At 42.1% G+C, this 26,615-nt stretch overlaps 2 protein-coding genes across 2 annotated transcripts in view; both read left to right on the top strand.

The window, feature by feature from the left end:
- The first annotated feature begins 5,831 nt into the window (after positions 1-5,831).
- CA5A (carbonic anhydrase 5A) lies at positions 5,832-22,146 on the top strand. Its single transcript, XM_074912915.1, has 7 exons — positions 5,832-5,978; positions 7,278-7,475; positions 11,522-11,640; positions 13,361-13,456; positions 13,619-13,681; positions 15,537-15,692; positions 17,675-22,146. The coding sequence occupies exons 1-7, from the start codon at positions 5,873-5,875 to the stop codon at positions 17,852-17,854; spliced, it is 918 nt and encodes a 305-aa protein (XP_074769016.1). The 5' UTR covers positions 5,832-5,872; the 3' UTR covers positions 17,855-22,146.
- A 3,252-nt stretch (positions 22,147-25,398) lies between these two features.
- The window catches only part of SLC7A5 (solute carrier family 7 member 5), a 40,961-nt gene continuing 39,744 nt past the window's right edge, over positions 25,399-26,615 (top strand). The window contains exon 1 of the mRNA XM_074912914.1: positions 25,399-26,131. Within this exon, the coding sequence (XP_074769015.1) occupies positions 25,528-26,131 (604 nt within the window). The 5' untranslated portion in view covers positions 25,399-25,527. The remainder of the gene's footprint in view (positions 26,132-26,615) is intronic.

Raw genomic sequence — 26,615 nt, 5'->3', positions numbered from 1 at the left:
ATAAACTAAGATTGCAAGGGAATATTCACTGAGTCCAATATCAGAAGCTACATAGACAATATAAATCAACATCCCTCATTAAAAAAGTAATTAAACCCATGAATCAGCACAGAATCCCTCTACACAGTTCCTAATTCTGCTTGTTGAGTATTAGTATTCCACAAAACTTTATGGCCTATAGAATTAAAAGCTTCAGGAACAGAACATACTGAGAGTTAATCTGCTTCATCTGTGAAGGTATTCTGCTAGGAAAATTGTTTGAAATTGTTCAGTGGAGTAAGAAGGTGAACTGGTGAAAAGCTGAGGTCTCCAGGGCTCCATGTGTGATGGAGAAAGTAATTATTTTATGGTTACCTGTGGCCCATCTGTTCCCAGTAAGGGGCTAAATGATGTATTTTTTTTCTGTGGACACTTGTCCGTGGGGAATAGCACTGAGAGACCAAAACTCACTTCATGGTAACAAATATTCCAGGAAGAGATTACACAAGGCTGTTCCATCATAAAACCATTGCTGATTAACTATCACTTCTATCTACATCTTTTTTTACTCACATTCTTCTCTTCAACTCAAGACAGATACTATTTATTACTTAAATCTTTCTCTATTCCGTGACATTCACACAGGAAATGCCAAAACAACCGATTCAGGAAAACACTATCTTTGGAATGGCTGGTTTCGGCTGCCAGTGAATAGACACTAGCTCCGAATAAGCCAGCCTGTGGGTTCCTCCATCTGGTGACTAGACCCTGTGCACAACGTGCATTCAAAGCAAAAAGCACATTCAATTAAATTCTGCTATTCACAGCTGACAGCACAAACAGCCCTTTCAGTGACAAAACTCAATCAAAGAATCAGTAAAACTGGACTCTTGAGCTCTTAGGTGATGTCTTCAATGTTCACCCTTTTCCTGAACTTCATCTCCTACCTTTTGCCCTTCCTGCATACGGAAGTTGTCTCTCACCCAGCTGGGTGCTGATGCTTTCCCTCAGCAGATCCCTCAGACATTTGCTGCGAGGACACAGGTTCAACAGTTCAGAGGCTGATGCTTCTCAGCACCTTTTTTGGATTCACTTTGTGCTCCCACGAGGACAAAAGTATTTTTCTGCAATTCACTGGGAAAGAACTGTAGAAACTTTGCTGAAAATCATGGCATATGTCTAAAAATTTGTAGTAATGTGGCTTACTGCAGTGGATCTTGTGTTATCTTGTACAGACACCTCAATCCAAGAGAGGGAGTTGCTGGAAATGCTCTTCGTAGGGATTTTAAGTTTATGGGGTTTACCCTCACCCTAGTAATTATTACCAGAGCAGCCTTGAATGGCTTTTTGATTTCTTACCCTTGCAGAAGTAGTTACAAGAAAAGCAGAATCCTTCAAGGGGTTTGGTTTTTTTTAAAGACTAGTCTAAGTACAGCAGCAACACCCAATCCAGGTGTGCCATCTCCAGGACTGCACATACAATTGCAGTAACTACATAAATTGTCCACCAGAGATCTTCTAAACCCTTTCCATGCCGAGCTACTAAGCCTGCATGCATAATTCTAGCAAATGTTTTTATACAGAAAAGATAAAGCCTCTGTTTGCTTTACCTTGCCAACTGGAATTACCTCCTCCTTATCTGGACTTAGCCTCAGCCACTGCATTCTCATCCAGGCTCCTATCTCAGCCAAACATTCTGGAAGCAGAGAAAAGCTCAGCATTTCACAATCTGCTGCTGCTTTCCTGTTGAGCTTAGAGTACTCAGTCACTTACATCCGTTTGATAAAAAGCATTGGACTGTTTATCAATAAACTGGCCTACATCATAGTCCAAATCTGACATCAGTTCAGCAGAACCTTCAACACCTTGTCACAACAGACCTCAGCCAACCATCACTGTTATCCTCCAAAATCTTGATTCATACTAAAAAGCTTCAAAGAAATCAACCTATCTTGGATTTCCTCTGTAATATTCAATCCAAGTGGCTGAAGCAGAGCCACGGTCCTTTAAAGTTTAAAATGGTTCTCTATTGAGTTTCAATAATCTGTTTGGTTTTATTTTTCTAATTCAGAATGTGTTGCTATGGAAAGCACCCCTGCTCAGTTTAGGACAAAGACGTATTTCCTTCAAGTGGGTGGGGTTTCTCGACTGTGCTCACCACGTTGTCCTCCCTGATTTACTGCAGAGCTGGGTGAAGCTTCTTTGAAAGTCCTTGTGTAAATAAATCAAGGCGCTTTATTCAACAGGTCCTTTTCAAGATTAAAACCACAAAGACTGAAATCCACTGAAGCTGAGTCATTTCACCCCTCATTCTTACTTGACAACCACCCAAATCAATTTTCATACTCTTTCTTCTAATTTGGGGGTATTTGAGAACTCTCTCCTCCCCAGGATACTTAAAGGGAATTTAAAAATGAAACATTGAAAAATGTTTGGTCTCTTTAAATCAAGTTTATAACAGTGTAAATTGGCAGTAAATCCTTTCATTTAACTGAATTTATTTTGGATTTTTACCATAGAACATATTTTCTTGGAAATTGTGTTATAAATTATGACAATCTAGTGATATACACAACCTCTATTTTCATCAGGATCTTGACTCCTACCCCAAAACTTTTGATATTTGTATCAATGCTAAATGAACTTTTTAACGATTACTCCAAACAGACTGTTAAAGCATCCACAGCTGCAATTAATTATAGAAAATAATTCAAAAGATTGGGACTATTCGGATGGCTCTATACATCTACTTCAGTTGGGAAAGGTAGGAAAAAAACACAGTGCAAATGTAAGAAGCCTCCAAATACTATAAAATTAAATGGAGCATCACTGTGTCTGCCTGGAAGGTTTTTTAAAAAATAAAATAAATCAAGCACAAATTAGGTCTGTTTGTGGCAGATGTCTCTTCACAGCTAACTCACATCTTGGTCATGCTTGTTATATTACAATATTTACTACAACTGTTCTGACAATACCATAAATATGTACGTAACAAAGGTAGACAATAGACTAGACCCTTCCTGGGTGAGCTGATCGTAGATGAGCATTCATAAAAAGGGTGCAAACTGCACGCTATCTTCATTCTCACCTTTTTTTTTGTTTTAACTTTGCACATTTGAAAACAGACCTAGTAGATGAGGTTTCTATTTCATTTTCCACACAGATTCTGCATCACTTGAACTCATCCCATAGGCCAATTGCCAGATTTCTGGTTGTGGTGTTCCCTATACACCGAAACCACTCTGTTCAGGAACAAGAGAGAGCATAGCTGAAACCTCCCAGATGGTCCAGAAACTTTAAAATTCTGGAAAAACACGAGAACAACAGAGACGATATAATTCTGGCTGCTGTTGTTCTCTTGCTGCTTGCTGCAAGGGAGCCATCTCTCTCTTGCATAAACCATCATCTCTAGCTGGGACATGGCCAAGGAGAAACTCTGTTTCTAGAATGGTCCAGAAAAGAAGATTTTGGCCACACAGGCTAAGTGCTGGGAACATGGTCTAGGGTTTATGTTTCCTTTTGCACAGGTAGTTTTTGCTTTTCTGTCTGCAGTTTGCAAAACAAACCCTCTCACTGCCACCGAGCTCATATTTTGAAGGGTTTTCTTTAACCTCCTAAAGAGAAGGGGTTTTTTAATTAAATGCTAAAGTTTTCCTGACATTTATGCTCAGTAAGAAATAGCATGTGCACATAAAAACTGGGTGCAGATTCTGTGAATGATTCAGAAGGGAAACAAAAGCGTTGTAGGTCAAAGTTATTTCTCTTTAGTTTTGCACCCGAACAGCCCATCATTTCCCAAAGTCTACACCATAAGAACTTTCCTTTGGTGGTGCTGTTCAACCCACAAGAAATGACTCATTCTCTTCAGCTTAGTAGCTCTATAATAAACTTCACATTTTCAGAACCTTGCAGGATCAAATCCCTAAAAAGCTTCACAAAGTTTGGTCATCTTAATGCCACAGTGTAAAGCTGAGGAATTTGAGGCTTTTTTTTTTTTTTTTTTAACTGCTCTCAAAATACAGAAAAGTTGATAGTTGTACAGAAACCAGGTTATGTTCTGCAACAGTAAGCATCTATACTATGATGTTGGACATATATACATTAGTTAATTCGGTAGATGTGACCTCTAAACTGCCCAAGATTATAATTTATATTTAGAAGACACGTCATGGAAGAATGGAACATGAAGGAATGACAGTCTTGTTTTGTTAGTAGATGAGAATAAAACCCAGTTATCTTGTGTTTATGCTCAGTATTAAAATCTCTGGAGCTATGGCTGAGCTCCCTGCTGCAATTAAGCATGAAGCTCCTATGGGCTGTGCTCGTGACCAGGAGCTACCTGCTGCTGTTAAGTAGCTTCAACAACTATGTCTGACCTGTGCTAAACACAGTTGCCTAACCATGATCAGTTAGTTGGCTATTAAACTGTGATTAAGCCTGAATGAATAGTGATGTTTATGGGCAGCAACTCTTTTCAATTTCATCAAGTACCTACCTCTTCTTTTTAAGGTACAGAAAGCTGTATGTTGAGGACAGTAAATTACTCATCTTGAAAAACATTGAGAGTCAAACCAAGAATCCGTTATATTTGCAATTGAATCCTACTGTACAAAAAACCCCCTGTGCTTTAAGGAAGGCATATCTTGTCAGGAAGGAAGTAAAATGAAATTGAAACCCAGCTGAGCATCCCGAGATCACAAACTGCTTGTACATCTCCCAGTGACCTTTTTTCTGATCATGTAACCACTCAAAGCAAATCACTTGCTAGATTTCAACCTCCTCTTACTCAGCTTTGGGGTACTTTAAATAAGTTATACTGTGAATGCAGTGGAGACTTCTTACATGATGTTGTAAACTAGACAAAACACTTCTTGGTTAACCCTAGATGAGTAGTCCCATGTCCATTTCAGTAAAACATTCTCAGTGCTACATCAGGTTCCTCATGAAAATTCAAAAGCACTCACCCCGACAAGATTAAAAATCCCCAAGAAGTAAATGCAGATTTGTAAGATGACTTTTAAGAGATTAACCAATATGATTGAAAGCAGGTGGGAAGATGAAGGCCAAGAGCCGAGGTGTGATGTATGGCTCCTGGCTGCCCAACAGACATGGCAAAAATGAAGACACTTACTTCATCTCTGCGCCTTCACCAGCACTGTCAGCTTTCTACAGGCTTTTCTCTTTTGCTTTGTGTTCCTCACTGGCAGCTGTAACACAGAAAAGGTGCAAGGAATAACCAAAGTTTTAATCAGAATTTCATTGAAGACTGCTTCAAGTGGTGTCAAGCACTAGTTCAGTTGGCCTGTTTTACCATCCTGTGGCTGGGCTGTTTTGGCTTCCAGCCTTAGGGGCAGATACAGTTGGGTAAAGTGGCCATAATGTTAACTTTTCCTAATTAAATAATTCCATAGTGTTAACTCTGTGTGTAGTTTGAGGCAGGGACCCTGCTCAAGGCCACCCCTATCTCTGTAGGAGAGGGATGCTCCAGCCCACCTTTAGAGGGGAGAAACCAAAGCCTCCTACTAATCAAAACTAAGTGGAGAAGAATAAACACTAAACACTAAATCCCCTCAAGTGTGTAAGCAAGCCCTGACGCTGTCACCCTGAGAGGAAACACCTTTTTGGTGTGTGTCAGGCACAGCCTGACACGGGAAATGGCGAACACGCACCACACAGGGAACGGCGGTCTCTTTAACGTTGCTACAGCTGGTAAAAGCTGAGCCTTGAGGAAAGAGCTGCCGGATGGGCAGAAGCCGCTCGCCTCGCCTCGCCTCGCCTCAGGCAGAGAAACCGCCCTCTCCCCTGAGGGAGCCATGGCGACGGGGGGGCCGTGCCGGAAGGGGCCGCGCCGGCCTGGGCGGTGGCGCCCGGCCACTCCGCGGTCTCCTCCGCGATGCTGCCGCTGCTGTTGCGCCGGGTTTGGGCGGCCGCTGCCTCACGGCGGGGGACACGACGCTGCAGCCTGGGCGCCTGCTGCTCCTACCGCCTGCGAGACGCCCGTGAGTGCCGCCGCCCTCCCGCGCCGCTTCCCTCAGGGGGGAGCCGCTTCCCTCAGCGGGGCCGCCCGGGGACCGGCTCCCTCGGGCCGGGGCTGCCCTCACCCCCCCGGCAGCAGGTCCCGCCGCCTGAGGAGAGCAGGTCACCGGGCCGCGCTTCCCGCGCCATGGCGCCGCTTCCAGCCCCTCCCCGGGCTCAGGGGGCTGCGGGTGCTTCGAAAGTTTGGGTAGAAGAGGCGGGGCCGCCAAGTTCAGGCTGGTGTTTTGTCCGGGACAGTTCCTCCGAAACGTCATGAAATGGCTGTAACAATAACAACAGTGGCACTGCTGGAGAATATTCTGCTCGCCCGCCTCCTCACCGCGCGGTGACCTTGTGCGGACCGATAAAGTTTGCCCCTTGCTGAGGAGGCTGGTTGTTAAACCACCCCTCATGCGAAGGGTTTGTTAAAAGATTTAATTTTATTTTTCCTTTCGCCTTGCGAAAGACCACGAGTAATTTTATCTAATGAAGTAGCCAGTAATGCAGTGCTTAGAGCCTCTCAGGTTTGGGCTCAGCGGATGGACTGGGGACAGACAAAAAAAAAGTGTGGGGAACAAGTGCTCCCCAAATCCACACAGGTCTCAGTTTGATTCTTTTTTTTTTAAGCAGAATAAAATCCTGTAGAAACTATTCACTATCTGCCCTGCTTTGAGGTACCCAAGCTGCCCCCGAAGTTGGTAGTTGAGGATTTTACTGGTGTGGGGATCAGCTGCAGGTCCCCACTGCATAAAGCAGCGTTGGTCAATATTGGTATGGGTGGCAGGAGCACTACACCCTTAGTGGTGTAACCCGTAAGCACACGTAGGTGAAAGACTGGCACCTTCAAGAGAATGTTTTTGCTTTGCGGTGGGAGTTACCCCGTGTCTGGTGCGATCTGGCGTCAGCTGATGGTACTGTCTTATAAGGAAATCTGAGGTGGTGAGGCTCTGGCAAACTTTTAAAACTAAAGCCACCTTAAAACCAATTGGCAATGAAAGGAAAACAATTTTCTGACAAATAAGGGGGGCAGTTTATTTGCAGAGCATTTTGCGAACACGGAAAGGTATCAACACAGTTGCAAGTCAAATTACTGCCCTTGCTGCGTAGCTCTGAGTCATGTAACTGGAATGTGTTATTATTTTACTTTCCTGTGCATCAGCTGACTTGAATTAGCTTTTGGAGCCAATATGCCAAAGCATCCTCTCTTGCCAGAGCGTTCTGAGGTGTTCAGTTGGAAGTTCTGTATCGTGCATTAGAGCCTGACTCTCTTCATTGTCTTCCAGTGCATCCACTTTGGCAGAGTCCGCTTACAATTCCTGGGGGCACCCGGCAGTCTCCTATCAACATCCAGTGGAGAGACAGTGTTTATGACCCTTTTCTGAAGCCTCTGAAAATCAGCTACGACCCAACAACGTGTCTTCACATCTGGAACAATGGATATTCATTCCTGGTTGAATTTGATGATTCTGCTGATAGATCAAGTAAGCAAAACTCAGAAAAATCTGTGTAATGTATTATTAATGCTTAGAGAGGAGAAATATTTGCATGCTGTAAAACCTCAGGTTCAATAGCAACACAAATGTAGAAAATTAATGTACAGTAGAAGAACGCTTTAGCTAAATGCAGAGAAGTTCTACATAGGCCTCACTTTTACCATGTATTTATTACCATGGGCATGTGCACAAATCCTCTGTTGTAGGTGGAAATTGATTTTTACTGCACAAACCTTAACATCCTGTCTCCTAATATCTCGTAATATCACAATCCTATAAGGTCTCATCACAGCTTTGCCTACGTGAGCTAATCTTCAGCCGTATGTATTTAACTTTAAATGAGGTTCCATCATTACACTTTATTTCAAATGCATTAAATACATCTGTTAACACCACAAAAGAGGTAAGTGGCAGATTACTTTAATAATCAGCACCAAAATGACTTTGAGTTGGAAAGCATATATACTTACCTCAATAAACATTTGGAGCATTAAACAATACTGAGCTGCTACTGTAGGCAGCAGGTGAATGCGTCCCTGTTGTTTTAGTATAATCAGGAGTCTGTGCATGAGAAATCCAGTTATGTGTTCCAGCAATTTGTTGTGAATAAGCACGCTGACTTGAGCAGCTGTATTTTTTTTAAGTGCCCCACAGAGTCAAGTGATTTAAATTCAAGATACTGCTACCAAATTCCAGATTTTCTCTGTTGTTCCTTTTAAAAGTTGACTTTACCGAAGGATGTTGCTGGTATGTATAAAGAAGATATTTCGTAAAGGTAGGTGAGCTGGTAGCAGTTGGTCAGGGATATTGTGAAGCACATGATTCATGTTGATTACTCAGCTTCTCCCGGAGGGAAAAATTGAGTGACCCTGGACAAGTTTGAGCCTGTTTGATTAGAGTCCCTTACATTTAACGTGACTGCTTACCTTGAGAGATGTGAGAACTTGGTAAGGGTAGTCATGTTCCCGGGAAGGAAGCTTTCAGCATGTTAATAAACAAATGCTTTGTCTCCACAATACCAGTATTTTGGTTCATGTTTGGAAAGAGGCTGATTAAAACAGCGCAGCAGAAATGGTAGTGGGAGAATGCATGGAGCTCTCAGGGTGTGACATTCTCTTTTTTTTGTTGTTCTTTTTTTTTTTATTATTGTTTATAACTGTTCACCCAGCATATTAGTTTCCAATCGGAGAATATTCTTGCCCTTGTTCATTTGAGCACTGTGATGTGTAAGAAGAAAGCAAGTAGTGCCCTTCTGTTTTTACAGTACAAACTGCTATTGCATTAGTGAGGTGGGGTTAGAGGAGAGACTGAGATGAAGACATCACTGGTTAGCTCATCAGTGATTTTAGCTTACTAACCAGATTGCTCTTGCTTTTTAATTTAACAGTCTTTTACTTTATACAGCCATACCCTGCTATTTGTTGTGTTTCTGGAAAGTGTAATGATTTGAAGTTCAATGGATAACAGGTTTTTTTCTGCAAGAATTGATGTAATGGAGGGGAACTGCTTGCAGGAGGTTAAGAAATACAGGACATTTACATACACAGGGACAGTTTTTGTGACACAGAGGCAAGCATGAAATCATCAGGACTGTCAGAGAGGTGCTGGCCTGTCAGCAGCTGGCTATTCAGCTCTGAAAGATCTTATCTGCCTCGCAGGTAAGACTGAATACTTGAGGTAAATGGTAAATGAGAGCATTCTTGCTGCCTCTTTCTGGATGGCAGCCTTCTCATCATCATCCTCTTCCTCAAATGAATTAAAAATCAGTGGAGGGTGATGATGACTGGTGGAGGATGGCATTAAACAGTGACAGGTCTCCAAAAGGATAGACTGAGAACCAACAGACCACAGGATGCTGCTGTATAAATGGCCAGGTTTTCAAGTGCCTGCCTCTCTGCCCCACCTTCTCTCTTCACTGTTGCTGTTTCTGATTTTTCTTTCTGCCAGCTTCTGTCTAACAATAATAGAAATACAGAAAAGGAAGCTTATGAATAAACAAACAAAAAAAGCAACGAATTTTAAAAACAGGGTTTAAAAACAAAGATAAAAACCAAAATGAAACATGTATCCCGGATAGACAAAAAATGTCCAACCCCTGAGATGAGGCAGAACAAGACTTGGGCAAAAGATGAAGGTAGTGCTGCCATGGGGTGTTTGTTTATGGGCAGAACAGGAGGAGGAAGAGGAAAGAGGGTGTGGAGAAGTAAATACAGAGCGTGGTCCTCTCTGTGTGCATCAATGCCATCTGCTGCAAGGAAATGAGACTGAAACAGAGCTAGGGCTACAGTAAAAAGCTGAGGATAATTCTTTTCCCTGATCGTTATTGAAGTTCCTTTAAACTTCTGGTTTGTTTTGCAATTATCAAAACTGGTAACTGAGAGGAAATGAAATGGCAAAAATGCTTTTAAAGGGGCTGTAAGTTCCTGTTTGCTTCCTGTCACTTTTTAGTGTCAGCTATAGGACCTTGATTGTCTACCTATGTGTGTCTGTACCTAACTTTACCCATCAGGCAAACATTCAAGTGAATATTAACATGAATACAGTCCCTTGCAGGTTTGCCTCATCACATACTCAGGAATGGATAACGTTAGAGCGCAGAAACTTTAATTCTGAAAGACCTGGCTGGCAGTGTGGGCCACGTCTTCATCCCATCTCTGAAAGTTACCTTTCTCCATCGTGATTTTTTTTTTAGTGGTGGTCAGTATTGCTTTTATGCGAAGAGCTCAGCAGCAATGGATGAAATTAATTAAATATTAATTTGCATCAATTTGCATAGCTCGTTTTAGCTTACTCTTATCACAAGCAGGCCTATCTAGTTAGAATTTCAAAACCACTGGCTGGCTTTCAGGGGGAAAAAAAAAAAAAAAGGACAAGAAAAGCTCTTAATGCTTCTCATTGTTTTCTCCTTAGCATTAAAGCGATTAACTTATTTTCAGAAGTAGTGTTGGGATTATGTACTTTATACAGTGGGCTGCTCTAAAATTTAACCATGAGGTACGGTTAAGTAAAAATCAGCAAATGTTTGCAGTTAGCCCTTTGGAAGGAATTATGGTCTCTCATTTACCCCATACTATGATAACTAGCAAGAAGACTCTTCAGGGTGCCTAAGAAGACTTTTCAGGATGTCTCTGGGTCAGTTAGGAGGAAATTAGTAAAACCTAACAGTACACAGAAAACTAGGCATAGACTTTTTCATTCGTGTGTTTGCAAAATGATGAGAGGCTTTCTGAAATCAGGAGAGCAGACTGAATGCTTACCTTTACTCATGGCTAAAAAGGGCACTAAAGTTTTCCAGAAACTCAGAATCTTACCCATAGGCGGGCTATATGTTTAGGTACTTTGTGGAGTGTAGTTTGAACAGCTTACAATAGGCACAATATTAGAATATTTCTGGCTGTGCAGGAAATCTTATAACATTGGTTAGGCAGTCTGAAAGCTGCATTGGAGCAGAATAATATCTTTGGAGTTTTGTAACTTTTAAAAAAAGCAGCATTGAGCATTTGACACAAGGTACTGATTTTTCTGGCAAAATTGGATTTTTGAAGTCTTCTGTTGTCACGGGAGACTTCAATATTTTTCATAGCTATTGAGGCTTTGCTGGGATGTCATTTAATAGATGCATTCGTTGCTTTGTCATCATACATGTTTCTTCTGGTAAGGCAGCTCTCACATGCCTGCTCAGAGAGGAGAGTGTGGAAGGGATCATGTAATCACCATGACTCTGCCAATCTTGATGTCAACTGGCAAAAAAATTCCCTTGGAGGCAGATGGAATTGAAGATAGCTTATCTTCAATTTGATAGAGCTGATTCGGACTGCAGGGAAAAAACAGTGATGTGTTTGCTTGAACAATTTTGTCATAGCAAAGTGAAGTGTAAAAGTAGCCAAGCAATAAGGGACTGTTTCCGTTAAGGTACTTGCTCCTCTGATTTTCTTTTCTGGGCAAGTTTATTTCGAAGAGGATCTTGCTGTATTACTTGTCTGGATGATTCTAAGTCATGTTTATCAATATGTGTGTCTTGTTTTGTTTTTTAGTAATCGTTGGAGGTCCCTTGGAAAACCAGTACAGGCTAAAGCAGTTCCACTTCCACTGGGGAGCTATAAACGAGTGGGGTTCGGAGCACACAGTTGACAGTAAATTTTACCCTGCAGAGGTATGAGATAAAATGCTGAGCAATGCAGATACTTGTGGGGACGGGAGGCTGTCTGTGATTATACTGCCTGTCAGAAAACTCCCAATTTGAAAAATTGCAGCTTACTGTTAAGGATCAGACCTGGTAGGTGCCACAGCACATGTACTGATTATTAGTAGGTTGATGTTCCCTGTGTTTTCTTGAGAAGGACGCAGTCTTAAAATTGAACGTTGGCCCCATTACTGAAAGTTTCAGGAATGTTTTCTTCTCCCTGAATGTCCCCAGGGATAGCTGCCAGAGAAACAGGCAGCAAAGTGCCGTTGCCATTCCAGCTCTGTCTGCGTGGAGTGGCACAACTCTGCTTGTCCTTCCTTCTGGAGGGGGAAAGGCTGAGACAGAAAGCAGACTGAGGGCAGTCAGGTCTTGAGGAACTCCCAGCTAATGTGGCACAGACCAGTTGGGCAGCAAATACTGAGGTAAATGTGCAAGCTCAGACCTTAATTTTAAAAAATGTAAGTGCTTTAGCTCTGAGCTGCAGTAAGCAAAGAGTTCACGTGAGGTGTAGGATCTATTTTCTTGCGAGTACAGCGCATGTGCTGCATCTCAGCTTCTGTCTTCACTGGACCTCCCAATCCTTACTGCTTTGAAATCACTTTGTTTATTACTACTAAATACTTGCAGAGAAACAAAGCACATGCTAAATACTCTTTCAAAAAAAAAAATTAAAGAGAGAATGGAAGATTGTTTAATTCTGACACCCATACCTGTAACTCGGGAAGCCTGGCCCTGCTTACTTTATATACAGTAACTGTCTCGTGTGTGTGACCCAAGAGCCTTGGCTAATGTTAGAAAGTTTATTTCAGTTATCAACAACTTTTGGTTGTTTTTCTTAAGTCATTAGAATTGTGTACAGCAAAATTCTATGGTAATATAGTGTGGTTATCATGATCGCTTTATTTTCTGTTTTCAACTCTTAAGCAATTATTAAAATAACAAAACTTGTGATTAAGTAACTACTAAGGTAGGATGAGAGTCATTAAAAAAGGATGGAGCCAACAGGGAAAAATATAGATTAAGTTGCTCAGAGAGGAAGGTATGACAGGTATAAACACAGTTATATGCCAAAGATGAATAATTCGAAAAAATATCACTGCTTATTTTGAGATGTTTATCTCCTGTTAAGGTGTTCATAATGATGCCTATCAGCTTGGCAAGATATTTATTAACAGCAAGACTGTATGACTAAGTTTTGGGACTGGTGCTGGCTGTCTATTTAATGCACAAAACCCCTCAGTGGAATGCTTGTATTGGCCTGTAAGCAATGCAGAGAAAGCTTATGTCATGTGCAGGAGAATATTTCTTAGCAGAACAGCATGCTCTGTTCTGCCTTTTAAGAGATGGAAGAGTCCTTCAGTTCCAGGTATACTACAGGTTTTTTGTGCCTTTAACTGGCATTCCTGTAATCAGTCTCGCACAGACGAAATCTCTTTCATATGTTTGAAATGCAGTTTATGGGTCTCTGACTACTGTTTAAAAAAGGGAGAGGGGGAAAAAAAAAAAAAAGGGAAGTACCATTATTTTCCAATAACATTTAGGTCCTCATTTTTGTGGTGTGTGATTTCGGGGGTAACTTGCTGCAGTGTCTCAAATTGCCAAGGACCAAATGTAGCAAAGATCAAATGTCTTGTTGTCATTGCTGTGCTCTGTGCGTGTGTTGATTTCTCATTCATTTCTATTTCAGTTGCATTTAGTACACTGGAATGCTGTTGTGTACCCAACTTTTGAAGAAGCTGTGATGGAAGGTAACGGCTTAGCTGTTATTGGAGTGTTTTTAAAGGTAACTTCACTTTGTGTAATGATGCCTTTTTATTTTCATTTTGTTAAAACCAAATTAAGACAAAATACCTCTAGATTGTTGTTGTTTTCAAAAAATGCTAATTAGGGTAGAAACGCAGAATGTCAGTTTAATGATTGCCTAACCCCTACCCATCTTCTGCAGCTAGGAGCACATCACGAAGGGCTGCAGATGCTAGTTGATGCTTTGCCAGCAATTAAACACAAGGTGAGTATTTTTAAGTGTCCCACCACTTAGCACTCAGAATAGCTGATGCAGTCATTCAGCATAAAGAAAACTTTGAGAATAGCAAAACACTAATAAATACTTCCTTAAATGTCAGCAGGGAGCCCGATTGACACCTTGGGTGAATTGTTGATTATGCCGGAGGCAGGGAAGCTAATTTTTAAGGAGGACTTGTGTACTTGAAGCTTTCCAAACCTCTTGCTTTAAGAAATAATGCTTTTGAGATGGTATCCCCTTAGAAGGGCACACACATGTTTAAGCCTGCCCTTCCACTTCTGTGAAAACAGCTGCCACAGGATTAGTTTTCGTGTGTTGTTTAACTGGAAAGAACTTTCTCTGCTGTGTAAAGTGGCAGCTTATTTCTTGCGGAATTAAGGATTTCTGATTTTTGTCTGATCTTTGAGGAGGAGATTATTGTTTGCTTTTCTTTAAACACTCAATTTTCTGCTAGAGGAATGGGACTTTCTTCATAGCTGATTTCTCACTTCCGCCAGGAGAGGGAGTGCTGCGTCTCTGATAGCGTTCAGAAGCAGCTCATGCTCCTCCAGGTGCCCGTTCCTTTTTGAAAGTACACACAAAAAATACACATCAAGAATTTTGCTGGCATGTAAGCACACCCAGCTGAATCACTGTGCCATTATTTATCGCAGTAAGGATTATTTTTATCCAAATAAACCACATATTTATGGCGGTGCAGTGAAAATTCTGCCAGATAAATGCCAAACAAGTCAGTTCAGTGCCAAAAGACCTACAAAAATCTGTGAATATACATCCATTATGAGAATATAATATTTTACAGCAGATGAATTTGAAAGAAACTAAGTCAAGATTTTAAAAAAAAAAAAAGGTAGTATCAAACATTAGGCTCCTCAAGCCACATGTGGGCTGCTCTGAAGGTATCCCTTTCCAAAGGGTGTCAGTCACCCAACAACTCATCTGCACTTGGTTTAAAACGTTTGAAAGCCTTTGTTGCCTTGCCACTGTTAACACTGACTTAAGCACCAAACCCCAAGGAACCTCACCCTGGTGAGGAGGAAGAGGAAGGTCAGATAATGTCTGTTCTGGTGTCCAAGCACCTTTCTCTCTCACTTGAAGGGTGAAAGCTCCCATCTAGAACCTCTAGCCCCTATTTTTGAAAGGTTCTTTATTGTAATATTTCTCATTCCCAGTGGAGAACTGATCAAGCCTCTTCCTTTCCTGCCTTGCCAGTATATCCTGGAAATACCCCAGGAGTAAAATGTTTGTGTAGAAAATCATGGGCTCTGAAGCTCCTACATGCTGTCTGGTATCTCACTTGTGGGAGTGCACATTCTGGAGACATGAATATTTGATACGATTTAAAGAAAACTTCAGTTGTCTTCCCTCTCCCCACTGCCTAAAATCACATGGTGAAAAGTAAAAGCCCTATTGTTTGCTGTCGATTAAGTGTATCTGTCAGAACACCTGAAGTTATTCCACCACTACTTCTTTCTTTTTCCTGTTTGCTTCTAGCTCCCACAAAGACGTAGTCAGTTGTTCCTTCATACTCCTTATTTTTTATGCACTGAATTCGTAATGGCTTGTGGAGACAACAGAAATATTTAAACTTTGTCTACACACTAGCTGCTTCTTATGCTTCAAACCCAGTTTACCGATTTTTCTATGAGTTCATGGGGTTTTAAATTGTTACGTAGTTATATATAATGTTACGTAGAACATTATTAATATTCACAATACCTAATTTTGCATATGCATACCTAACATGTACAGTATTTAAGATTGTTAAAATCTTTTAAAGTCTTCTGTAATTTTTTTTCTCAAGATACAGTTTTTAAAATAATAGCTTTCTGACGTTTAGGACGCTGTTATCGAGTTTGATGTCTTTGATCCCTCCTGTTTGATACCTTCGTGCCCTGATTATTGGACCTATGCAGGCTCTTTGACTACGCCCCCACTTACTGAATCGGTCACATGGATTATTAAGAAGCAGCCCATAGAGGTTGATGAGAATCAGGTAAATCTCCTGCTCATGTTTCAAATCATACCGTACCTGTTGGACTGCCTGCTGCCATGGAGCGTAAGATGCACAGAGGTAGTTGCTTACCAGTAATTCTCTGTGAATACGCTGAGATGGGTGGCTGCTTCACACCCAGGATTTCTTTGGGGAGGTATCCTGACAGTAACAACAGCTAATACTGAAAGATTTAAGACCTCTTCAGTGGGCAGTTAAAGATGCTTCTCCAGCCTTCTCATAGAGCTTTATCTTAATCTTTGATAAACAGTGCCTTTATGCTGGAAGCCCCTTGAAAACTTCAAAGGCTACTTATTGCAACACTGCATAATTTTGTTCTCCTTACCAGGATGCAGCCCTTCTTGTGGCAGGGCAGGAGGAGAAAGGGCACGTTTTGTTAAATTCCCCACCCTGACCTTTTGTGCATGTTCTTGATAGCTGTGTGCATTTGGACAGAAGCCTTGCAGAGGCTGCGAGGGCCAGTCCTCTGTTCTTCCCCTGGGCAGACTCTGGAGGTGCAGAAGGGGTGGTGGGTGGCTCCGAGTCCTTCACATGCCATTCTGATGGCCAGAGATAGAGCAAGTCCCCGTTGGGTTTTCTGCTTTGCTTTTGTAGGCATGTTTACTCTATATTTGGCTGTACCGTCCTTGAATTCCTTTTCTTTTTTTTTTTTTTTTTTTTTTCCTTCATTCCCCCTTAAAAAGGACAGACGAACAAAGGTTACAGCAACTGTTTGTGCTACAGAAGTTATTTCAAGTGGAGGAGTTCTTGGTCAATAATCTGTTCTGAGACCAACCCTCACTTGTCGCCATATGCGCTCTACTGCTTTTAATTTTAGTACTTCACCTGTCAGTGTGATGTTATTCCTTGGGTTGAAGTAAATGTAGGGACAAGCAGAAAACAGGCAGGAGGAGGACCTACTGAAATTGTACTACAACTGTGGTTTTTGTTGGGAGTTTTCAGGGGGTTTTTTGTCTATTGAAAGAAGCGGAGTACTTTGAGGAGCAGAGGACAAGTCTTGGAGATTGTTGCAAAGCAAGTAAAAATGAACAATCCCCCCAAAATCTACTTTTTTTTCATGGTTTAAGAGGCACTGAAAGTTATCTGTGCATTGTCCCTGGTTTCTGTGGCTTCGATTAATGATGAAGCGTGAGTCCAACAGCATGAGGCAAGATAGTGATTTTTATTATTTTTTTAATACAACTTTTGCGTGGAGCTAGTCCCTCTAGAAAGTCACGCTCCAAATGAACACTAACTCTGAAGAACAGGCATGTACATGATCTTAATGTTTTAGTTTACATAAAGGAACAGGAGGGGAAGAACTGAAGATTGTTAGCAGAGCAGAGAGAACGGAATTCATCATCTATCATTCTTCTTTTCAGTTGAAACTTATCTTTTTTCTTTCCTTCTCTTGGCTCTTTACTCTCATTCATTGATGGCATAGAAAGGCTCATAGTTTACTTAACATTGTAATGCCCTTGTGAGCATTAAAAGATGATCTGCTGCATGCTTTATTTTAATCCTCAGTTATAAACCACCAAGAACAACAACTATGTAGATTGTTGCTTGTTGAGGTTCCCTCTTTTCTGGGTGCCAGCATATGCACGTCTGTATGAGATAGCAGAACTCCAGGAAGGGTGTAAATTAAGAAGGTTGGAGGGGTTTATTTAAAGATGGCATATGTTCCAGTATTTGAATAGGAATCGGTTCTGTCTCAGACATGCCACATTTGAGAGATAATTTGCCTAAAGATGGCAGATGACTGACAATTCATCTTCTGCATCAATATGGATGATGGTGTAATCTTTACCAGCAGGTGACAAAGAAGTGCCAGAAGTTCGTGCTAGCATTTCTCAGCATGCAAATGCAAGAGTACCTTTGATGATTTTTCTTTTTTTCCCAAGCATGAATGATTGTGTTTTATCATAAACTCCAATAATTCTCCAGTTAGTAAAGTCACAAAACTGGACGTTTCTCATTCTCAGCTGGAGGCATTTCGGATGCTGCTCTTTACTTCAGATGGTGAAGAAGAGAAGAGAATGGTAGACAACTTTCGCCCTCTTCAGCCATTAATGAACCGCACCGTCCGTTCATCCTTCCAGAGCAGGCATCTCTTGAATGCTGAACTACAGCCCAAGGACCATGCTGAGCAGATCAGGCCGTAGATGGCCCATGAAATGTCAGTCCAGACTGCAATACCTGGATATAACTGTCGTCATTTTTTATTTTTCCTTTTTCTGCAGTGTGTGTATGCCGTATAGTTTCACAGCCAGACGATTTCAGTTCTGTTAAGTGCCATTTGGCCCTCAGTAGAGAAGCTGTGGGGTTTTCTTAGTTTTGCATTTTTTAAGAATTAAATAATATTAACCCTTAACAAACTGACATGCTTTAGAGCAGGGATCATCAAGGAATTATTTTGGCAGTTGAAAGTAAAAATAAGGGCAGGAGATATCTTCCCCTGCCTCTTTTCTGAATTGTTCTGTGTCTCTTCAAGTGCTCTTTCCGTGCTTTGCATGATTAATAATCCCATCTGAAAACATGTTAGCAAGCAGGAAGTGTGAAGAAGTGGAAAGTATTAATACTGATCAGGTCCTTTTGTGGAACTGTTTTGGAGATTTGGGAAGAGAACTAGCTTCTCTAGTTACATATACAGAGACATTTTATCTTCTTCCTTAGGATGACAAGAGGAAAAGGAAAAAAATTATTAATAGAATCTAACCCATTCTATTGACTGTTTGATCTGGATGCCACAGAATGTCCACTCTATCTACACTGCAAGCCAGAAGACTTTTTCTAAAACCTTATAACAAATGTAGAAGCTTTTAGCTTTGGCAGGTTTTACTTTTCTGTATTAATAATGTACCAGGAGAAGAGAACAGAAGAGAATTCACCCGTATCTCAAAATTGGCAAGAGCAGCAAATTAGGCAAAAATGTCCAATTGATCCCAGGAAAACTGATTACATCAAAGGAAAGCAAAATTAGATAAGCCCCAGTTGACCCTCCCAATGGGATCTGGGGGGGGTGTGTGTGTGTGTGGAATATTTGAAACCTAATCCAGTGCTGGAAGAGTATCGACAAAATGCAGCACTCAGATACTTTAAAGAATTTTTTTCAGTAACTCATAGAGCACCAGTGCACTCTCTTCAAAGTTTTGTCTTAAGATGTACTTTTCTTATAAAAAAAGTTGTCTAGCTTCAGGACAACTGGGGACCAGACTGTATTTATAGCACCTTACGATAACGAAGTTAAGTGGTGATTGAAATTTATTTGTGGCCCAGACACTGCCAGCTTGGAGCCCTATCCTAGAGTTACGGTCCAATTGCCACAAGTATTATCTACCTCTGAAGCATACTACTACTAGCCATAATTTTCTCTCAAGCACCTTTTTTACTGGCTTTTTATTCTTTACTGTATTTAACAGTGTGCCTGTGCATGAAATTAATGTACCAAATGTATGGTCAGATTTTCTGATGGGGAGCAGGTCTGTCTGTGAATTCGTGATGTGGTCTTGATTGATTGTATTTGAGGAGTCTTCGTGGAGAACAGACACTACTTGGTTGCTGGTCACTGGTTGCTGACAGAACACTAGCTTCTCAATTCCAAGTTCAGAACTTTTAGAATAGGTGCTTTCTTTTTTTAAGTCCAAATGTTCAGTTTAAAAGCACTTTAACACTTTTTAGTGTGACCCTGATGATTCTAAGGCATTTGAATATCCTTGTTTAACCAGTTAAGTGCCCAGGTCCTGCCTTTGCTTCCCTAATAGCTCTACCTCAGGCTGTTGTTATCTTGCAACAGTTGTGCCTTACTCACATGGCAATTTGAAATGTGGCTATTTAACCTCAGAGTAACTCTACATGGTAAATGTAAGAAACTGTCTTCTATCCCAGTGTAATATATTTCTTTTTACTGTGTGGTGTATTCAACATGCAGTATGTGTCTTCGGTTTCATTACCTCTCCCAAGCCCTACTGCTCAGTTGAACGTTACCATCTTGGTTGAACTCTATAGAACTACACCATCTATAGCAACTTGGTTGAACTATACCATCTCAGTTGAACTATACAGCCCTTGGTGTCATCAGACAGACTTTTATTTACTGTGTTCCTGGTCTGCAGAGTCACATCAGTGCTGGTTTTGCCAGAGAATGATAGATTCCAAAATAATTTTGGAAGGGATATCTACAGTTCTGGCAATAGGAAAAGAATTATTTTACTTTCTGCCTGAATGTACGTGATGTGGTTATTGTTAAGTTTGAGGTTTTTGTTCAGTGCTGTTCTTGCAAACGTTTTTCTGAGGAGGACCCCAAGAAAATGATTCAGAACTGGCACATATCTTGTCTATTTTTGAGATTTTTCTTGGTAGCATTCTTCTGTCATTATTAGCGGTTAGGAAAAACTAATATAAAATAAATAAAGGTCAAATAAAACCATCTTAATGTTGCCGTTGCATTTAGAAGTACAGGTGACTCAGCAGCATTAAGCTAGCTGTAGGCAGCCTGCATCAATACTCTTGTCATATATGAACGGGTCTTTTATAAACCTTCATGCAAGGCTCAAAGTTTCTTCGTTACCTTGGTAGTTTTCACCAAGTTTTTCTGTACTTGTTTCACTAGTTAATATGGCTTTCCTAGCATATGCAAATACAAAATACATATTTTGTTCTTAGGGAACTACTGTGGTGTAAATGTTTAATCTTCAGGTGCTTCGTAATGCTGTAGTATGTTTATACCCAGCTGAGTCCCAATGGTTAGGTTTGCTTCATGCACGAAATTTTCTTCCTAGGTGTGTAAATCTCCTTTTAACATGTTCATCACCATGCATTCATCAGAGGTGTTGTTGAATATTGTCTTTTCAGTGATCTATTTAAAATTCTTATAGAGATTTACTTACTTTGTTCAAGTACTGTGCTGAAAGTTTTGTTAGAGAATAGGTGTATTACCCAGTTGTACAGTTAATAAGCTATACTCCATACATATTTAGATAAAATCACATCTAAGTGTACTGACATAAAGTGAATCCATTTTAATTTCAGCACTGATCGTTTCAAGTATCTGGAGACAGGGTCCACGTAGAAAAAATTACTGTGCTACAAATACAAGCTTTACAGGGATTTCCTGTTACAGTTATTTTGCTAGTTTTTTGAGTCTTGCATTTACCCGTTAGTCTTTTAGCATCTCTGATTAAAGTAGGCAGTATCTCAGTTGCAGGGCAGGTTGTCCTTGAAATTGGAAGTCTGGAAATGAACAGGTATTTGTGTTTTTTGTTGGTTTGTTGGTGGTTTTTTTTTTTTTAAACTTTTATGTTACAATGACTGTATTGGCCTTGCTGGAAGCTAACTTCAGGAAAAATAATTTTTTGTGCCTGCACATGTATGTAAAACAGGAGATGGGATATAATTCTTTTGCCTTATTCTCTCAGTTGCGTGGGGGGAAAAATGATTTGATTGTTGGAGCTAGTATTTGTAGCTATTTTTCACAACTCATTTAAACTGAAAGGTGTCTGCATAGGAATCTTTAGGCTCTTCTTTTAGATGGTACAATATGAAAGGGTTAAAGCACGTGTTTGTGTTTGTCCTTGTGTAGTAGCTTCTGTTAATTAATGCTGTACTGGGAGGCGTTCCTGTGGCAATAAGTATGAGGAATTAAAGACTAATACAAATAATTTTGGGGTCAGCTTACTGAAAAGGGAGTAGAGGGGTTTTGAGCGTAGAACTGCATCTGTGTTGGTCTGACTTCCAACTGCCTTTCAATATTTCTGTTAAATGTTGCTCTTATCAGAAGTCTTGGTTTTGGTGACTTTGTAGCTGGAACGACTCTTTTTGGTGTTTGAATATTTGATCCATGTTCCTACATTCCAAGACTTCCACACCGGTGCACGTCAGGTGTACGCCACCACATATACCTGACCAGTCCTTTTGTCATCTTCTGTCACGAGTGGCTTGCATTGGTGTTTTGGAACCAGACAGGTTTTTGGAACCAGACAGGTGTAAGTCTGACATAAGTGTATCTTTTGGCTTTGAAAGCTGCAGAAATGGAGATTGCTTTGATCTCATTAAAATCTACTGACTTTTAGAGTACTAGAATTCTGCACCACTTTTGAGGAAGGCTCCCTTTTTCTGCTCAACTTCATAGTCAATAGTATTTGCTTTAAAATTTGAATGCCTTCATTTTGAATGTTTTAACTTGTATTTCTTGGCACATCTTTGCTTTTTTTTTTTATTTGTGCGTCTTGTTTTTGTGGCAGTTGTGACATTGTGTATTTTGATGTAATCTACCTAATCATAGTTTACTGAAATAATTGTCTTTGCAGACAACAAATGTAACAGGGAATGCCTTTTGTTCTCCTAGGATATGGGCCTTTTTCCTCAGTTTTTACCTGATGTAAAGAAACTTCTAGCTGTTGGATTTTAAACTGTTACATTAGTGTGTGACTATGCAATAAAGAAACAGAGAAACCTGTGCCTGTATCTCATTGTGTAATTAAGCTCTCCAAGTTAAAAAGTAGGGTTTTTGTCAAGAAAATAATACAATTCCTCCTTTGAGAATGAACCAGTGCATTATGAGTGGAGTCTAATCAGATGTCAGACATTCTGTGATACTTAAAAGCTATGAAAGACTCTGCTGAACTGTATTGTAATTGGAATGAAAGAACAATGACCCCTCTGTTGCTGCTGGACTGATGGATGGATATCTAATTATTTGTTACATTCAGCTAGACGTGACATGTCATCTAAAATGGGCTTCCAAATTTTGAGGATCTTTTCTAAACTACTTGATTTGACACTGATCATTAAACTCGACCTGTCAACTAAGCTCCTTTTTCTGTTGTGTAATTGGTCTTGATAAAACTGAGCGTTGGTCTGATGGGTGGTGTAACTCTGAAGAGTTTCACATTAGTGGTTGTGGCTACAAGAACCTTATCAAATAGCCTGAAAAATCTTTGAGTAAAATAAAATACTTGTATCGATAAAGACTGGCTGTTGAGAGGAAATAGGTGTTGATTTCTCTGTCTCACTGCTTAGCCGTGCTTGGAGTCTAGATATCAGCTATGTTATGCTTAGCTGATTTAATTCAAACTAGTTTCCACTTCTTTTGATGGGAAAAGAAAGATATTACATTCCTGGTTAAGGAATTCCCCCCCTAAAATAATTGCAGGCATCCTAAACTGTGCTGTTTGGTACCTTTAGTGGTAGGCAAGCTGTTTCAATATGAAGAGTGTCATGGGTTAAGCGTGAGGCCAGCTCTACTGTTATTACTACTTAAGTGTTCTAGAAGCTACCACCACTTCCATAAAAAAACCTTATAAGCTCTTGTGTTAGTATAGCTGAGGTGTTTGCTAAAGAAATGGCTTATTTGGTTCCAGCAGGCTGTCCTATTTTGATCAAGGCAGCTTTCCCGATAAATGGTTAAGAACATACACATTACTTCTAACAAATGGCCAATTTACTTCTGATACTGGTAATTATTTGTCTTTCTGACAAATAATTCTTCCCATCTTTCTTTTTGATGTGACAAACTTGAAGTGCCTGAGTATTAGCATATGGAGAACTGATTGTATAATCAAATAGTCTTCAAAGATTCTGCAGAATAACTTGGGGGCCTGAAGAGAGTTAATGTTCGTGGTCAGAACTGATAATAATACTTAGCATTTGTGAAGCGCTTTGAAGATATAAAGCACTATATGAACACACCCTCACACCGTGATTGCAGAGCAGGTATTTTCTCAGTAACAAAAATGGAGAAACAGTTGCAGAATTCACTCCGATTGATTAATTTGCAAGACACTCAAGTATGTGGTTGACCTTCAATATGGCAGTTCAGTGGCTGCTGCTGCCCTGCTGCTCCATCCCAGTTTCCAAATGGAAATGGTGTCAAAACGGAGACTGAAGTCTGCAAATTCTTAGCTGTCAGTCTATTAAGAAATTCTCTTTTGGGAGAATTGGATGGGGAAAGAAGATGATAACTGGGTCCTATTCTTGTGAAAGTTGATGGAAATTTCTGCAGTTAATTTAGTCTTAAGGTAAGAAGTTAGTCTAGAGCACTGGTCAAGTAAAGCCACTGATGAATGATTTTGTTCACCCATCTATGCAACTGAGTTTGAGCATTCATCTGAAAATATCTGAAGCATACATCTTATTTCAATTCCAGTCCTCTCTGCTGGATCCTGAAGTAATGAGGCCAAGGCAGAGACAGTCCCTTATGTTGCAGGCACCTGGGTTTTTTTCTGATTTTATGGTCCTGTGAACATTTTGCCTAGGATAAAGGATGAAATATAGTAACAAATCACTGTTGGTAAATCTTACTTTGAGAAATAATCGGTTTAGATTGTAACCTCTGTGATGGGGATAATGTTAAGGTGGGAGGCTGAAGGAAGGCTTTTGGGGTTTCACGAAAATTCTGTGATAAATATGTTTTGCTGTTTATTCTTAATTAATTTTCATAGTCTTTGCAATCTTTTCAGGATCCCATTTCCCTTTCAAAACTTAGAAAAACATGCTCGGGGCAAAGGTAATTTTTGTCTAAGCTTTCTTCCTAAATGTGGATGTTTATATAAATCGGGAAACAGCCCCAAGTTTCAAGCTTTTGGGCTATTGTGGCCAACGGCCACTAGGTGTCAGGTTCTGACTAGTGCTTCCAGGGGCTGCTTGGGATTTCTGAAATGGTTGAACGTGGTCATGATGCCAGTGCCAGATACCTGAAAACGTTACTAAACTATATCATTTTTCCTCCGAATGCAGATCTCACGTTTCTCTGAGGTATCTTGCAGGCAACCTCCTGACCCACTCTATTACCTGTGCTGAAGCATGTGTGAAACTTGTGAGGAGGAGGAGGATAGTCCAGGGAGGATGGACACCGCCCTTGGGTTTCAGAGCTTGGGCATGACTTCTTGTGTGACACCAACTACTCACTTGCTCAGAAATAGCAACTCAAAGGTACCGCTTCCACCTCTTAGCGGGAATGATTGTTGCTGAGAATTGGGGCTTCCAGGCTTTAGCCTCTGAACTCATCTCCCATCCCACATGGACAAGACAGTCTGAATCTGCTAAAGAATTGGCTCCTTAAGCACGGGTGTGAAATATCCGAGTAAGTCTCCTTGGATGCAAAACCTATGTCTTCACTGAAGTAGTGCGATAGAAGTTGCTCGTTTTGCCTGCACGCTTGCCAGATTGGGGAATTTTTAAATTTTTTTTTTTTCTTTTGCAAACAAGTCATTTCGGTGATTTTGGCCTCCAAAATGACAGGCAGATTTCTGCAGTGCCTCTGCAGAAATGCAGGCGATGCAGCACCGGGGCCTTGGCCTGTGCTGTGAGACGGAGCAGCGTGGTAAGCGCACTGAAATCAGAACTGGGGAGACCCGGGTTTTGCTGAACTTTAGGTTTGCACACACAGGCACACACAGACCCCTTCTTTGTAGGAACACACGGCTCAGTCTGGGCTGAATTACTGGCACCAAACCTCCCCTCCGGGCTGCTGCCAGCGCGGAGCCCCCCTGCACCCCAGGGCGGGGGGCAGAGGCGGCGGGGGACCCTTTGTCCCCCAAGGGCGCAGGGATGGAAGGGGGGGGGGGGGGGTGCCATCTGCCCGCACCTCAGAAGAAATCCGCCGGGGCAAATGCAAGCTGCGGACAGTGCTGCACCCCCGTTCCTCCTCCTCCTCCTCCTCCTCCTCCCGGAAAGGAGGCCAGGCTCCCCGCCTAGGCGGGAGGCGCTCGCCGCTCGCCGCCCACCGCTGCCGGAACAAAAGGCGCGGCTGCATGGTGGCTGTGGAGCGCCCCGCCGCTCCGCGCCCCGCTCCGCACCCCGCTCCGCCGCCCCGCGCCGCGCTCCGCACCTCGTCACCATGTCGGGCAGCGGCGGCGGCAGCAGCACCGGCAACGCGGTGAAGAAGAGGAGCCCGGCGGGCTCGGCCTCCTCGCTGGCGCAGGAGGAGGAGAAGCAGGCGATGGAGAAGATGCTGGAGACGGCGAGCGGTGGGGCGCAGGAGAACGGTTGCGCCCGCTCGCCCTCGCCCTGCGCCTCCGCCGAGGGTGAAGGGGTGACCCTGCAGCGCTCCATCACGCTGCTCAACGGCGTGGCCATCATCGTGGGCACCATCATCGGCTCCGGCATCTTTGTCACCCCCACGGGTGTTCTGCGAGAGGCCGGTTCGCCGGGGCTGTCTCTGGTGGTGTGGGCCGTCTGCGGGGCCTTCTCCATCGTGGGTGCCCTCTGCTACGCTGAGCTGGGCACCACCATCACCAAATCCGGCGGGGACTATGCCTACATGCTGGAGGTGTACGGCTCCCTGCCCGCCTTCCTCAAGCTCTGGATAGAGCTGCTCATCATCCGGCCCTCCTCGCAGTACATCGTGGCTCTGGTCTTTGCCACCTACCTGCTCAAGCCCATCTTCCCCACCTGCCCGGTGCCCGACGAGGCTGCCAAGCTGGTGGCCTGTCTCTGTGTCCGTAAGTACCCGCGGACCCTCTCGAGGTCCCCGCTGTCCTGCTACCCCACGTGGCTCCCTGCTCCCCGCTCGCCATCGCGTTCCCCAAAAAGTCTGCCCCGAGAGCTGGCTGCCGTGAGCCCGTCACCAGGGGAGACTCACCATCTCTCCTCTGCTACGCTGACTGAATACCGCGGGGGGGTGGTTGGGGGGCTGTGTTTGAACCGTGTGAGTAGGAAACGTGGCCCCATCTCAAATAAATTGAGCAAAAAATTATCTGTCATGAGCAACTGGTGCTGAACGTGGCCTGTGCTGCAGAGCCTGGCTGTTTTCAGAACCAGTTTTGAGATGCGATGTTTCTTGGCTGTGTGTGCACTCGAGACCCTGCTCAGAACCGGTGGGGTTTTTTTGCAAGCAAACGTTGTATCCCGTGAGACCTTGCCTTGCAGAGAAGTTCGGTCGTGCTGTGATGAATTTAGGGCCACTGTGATGTCTGCCGTGGCACG

This window comes from Athene noctua, chromosome 9, assembly GCF_965140245.1.
Source record: "Athene noctua chromosome 9, bAthNoc1.hap1.1, whole genome shotgun sequence".
NCBI classification, from domain to species: Eukaryota; Metazoa; Chordata; class Aves; order Strigiformes; family Strigidae; genus Athene; species Athene noctua.
Note: the sequence above shows the minus strand (reverse complement) of the source record. Positions and strands in the feature narration are given on the sequence as shown.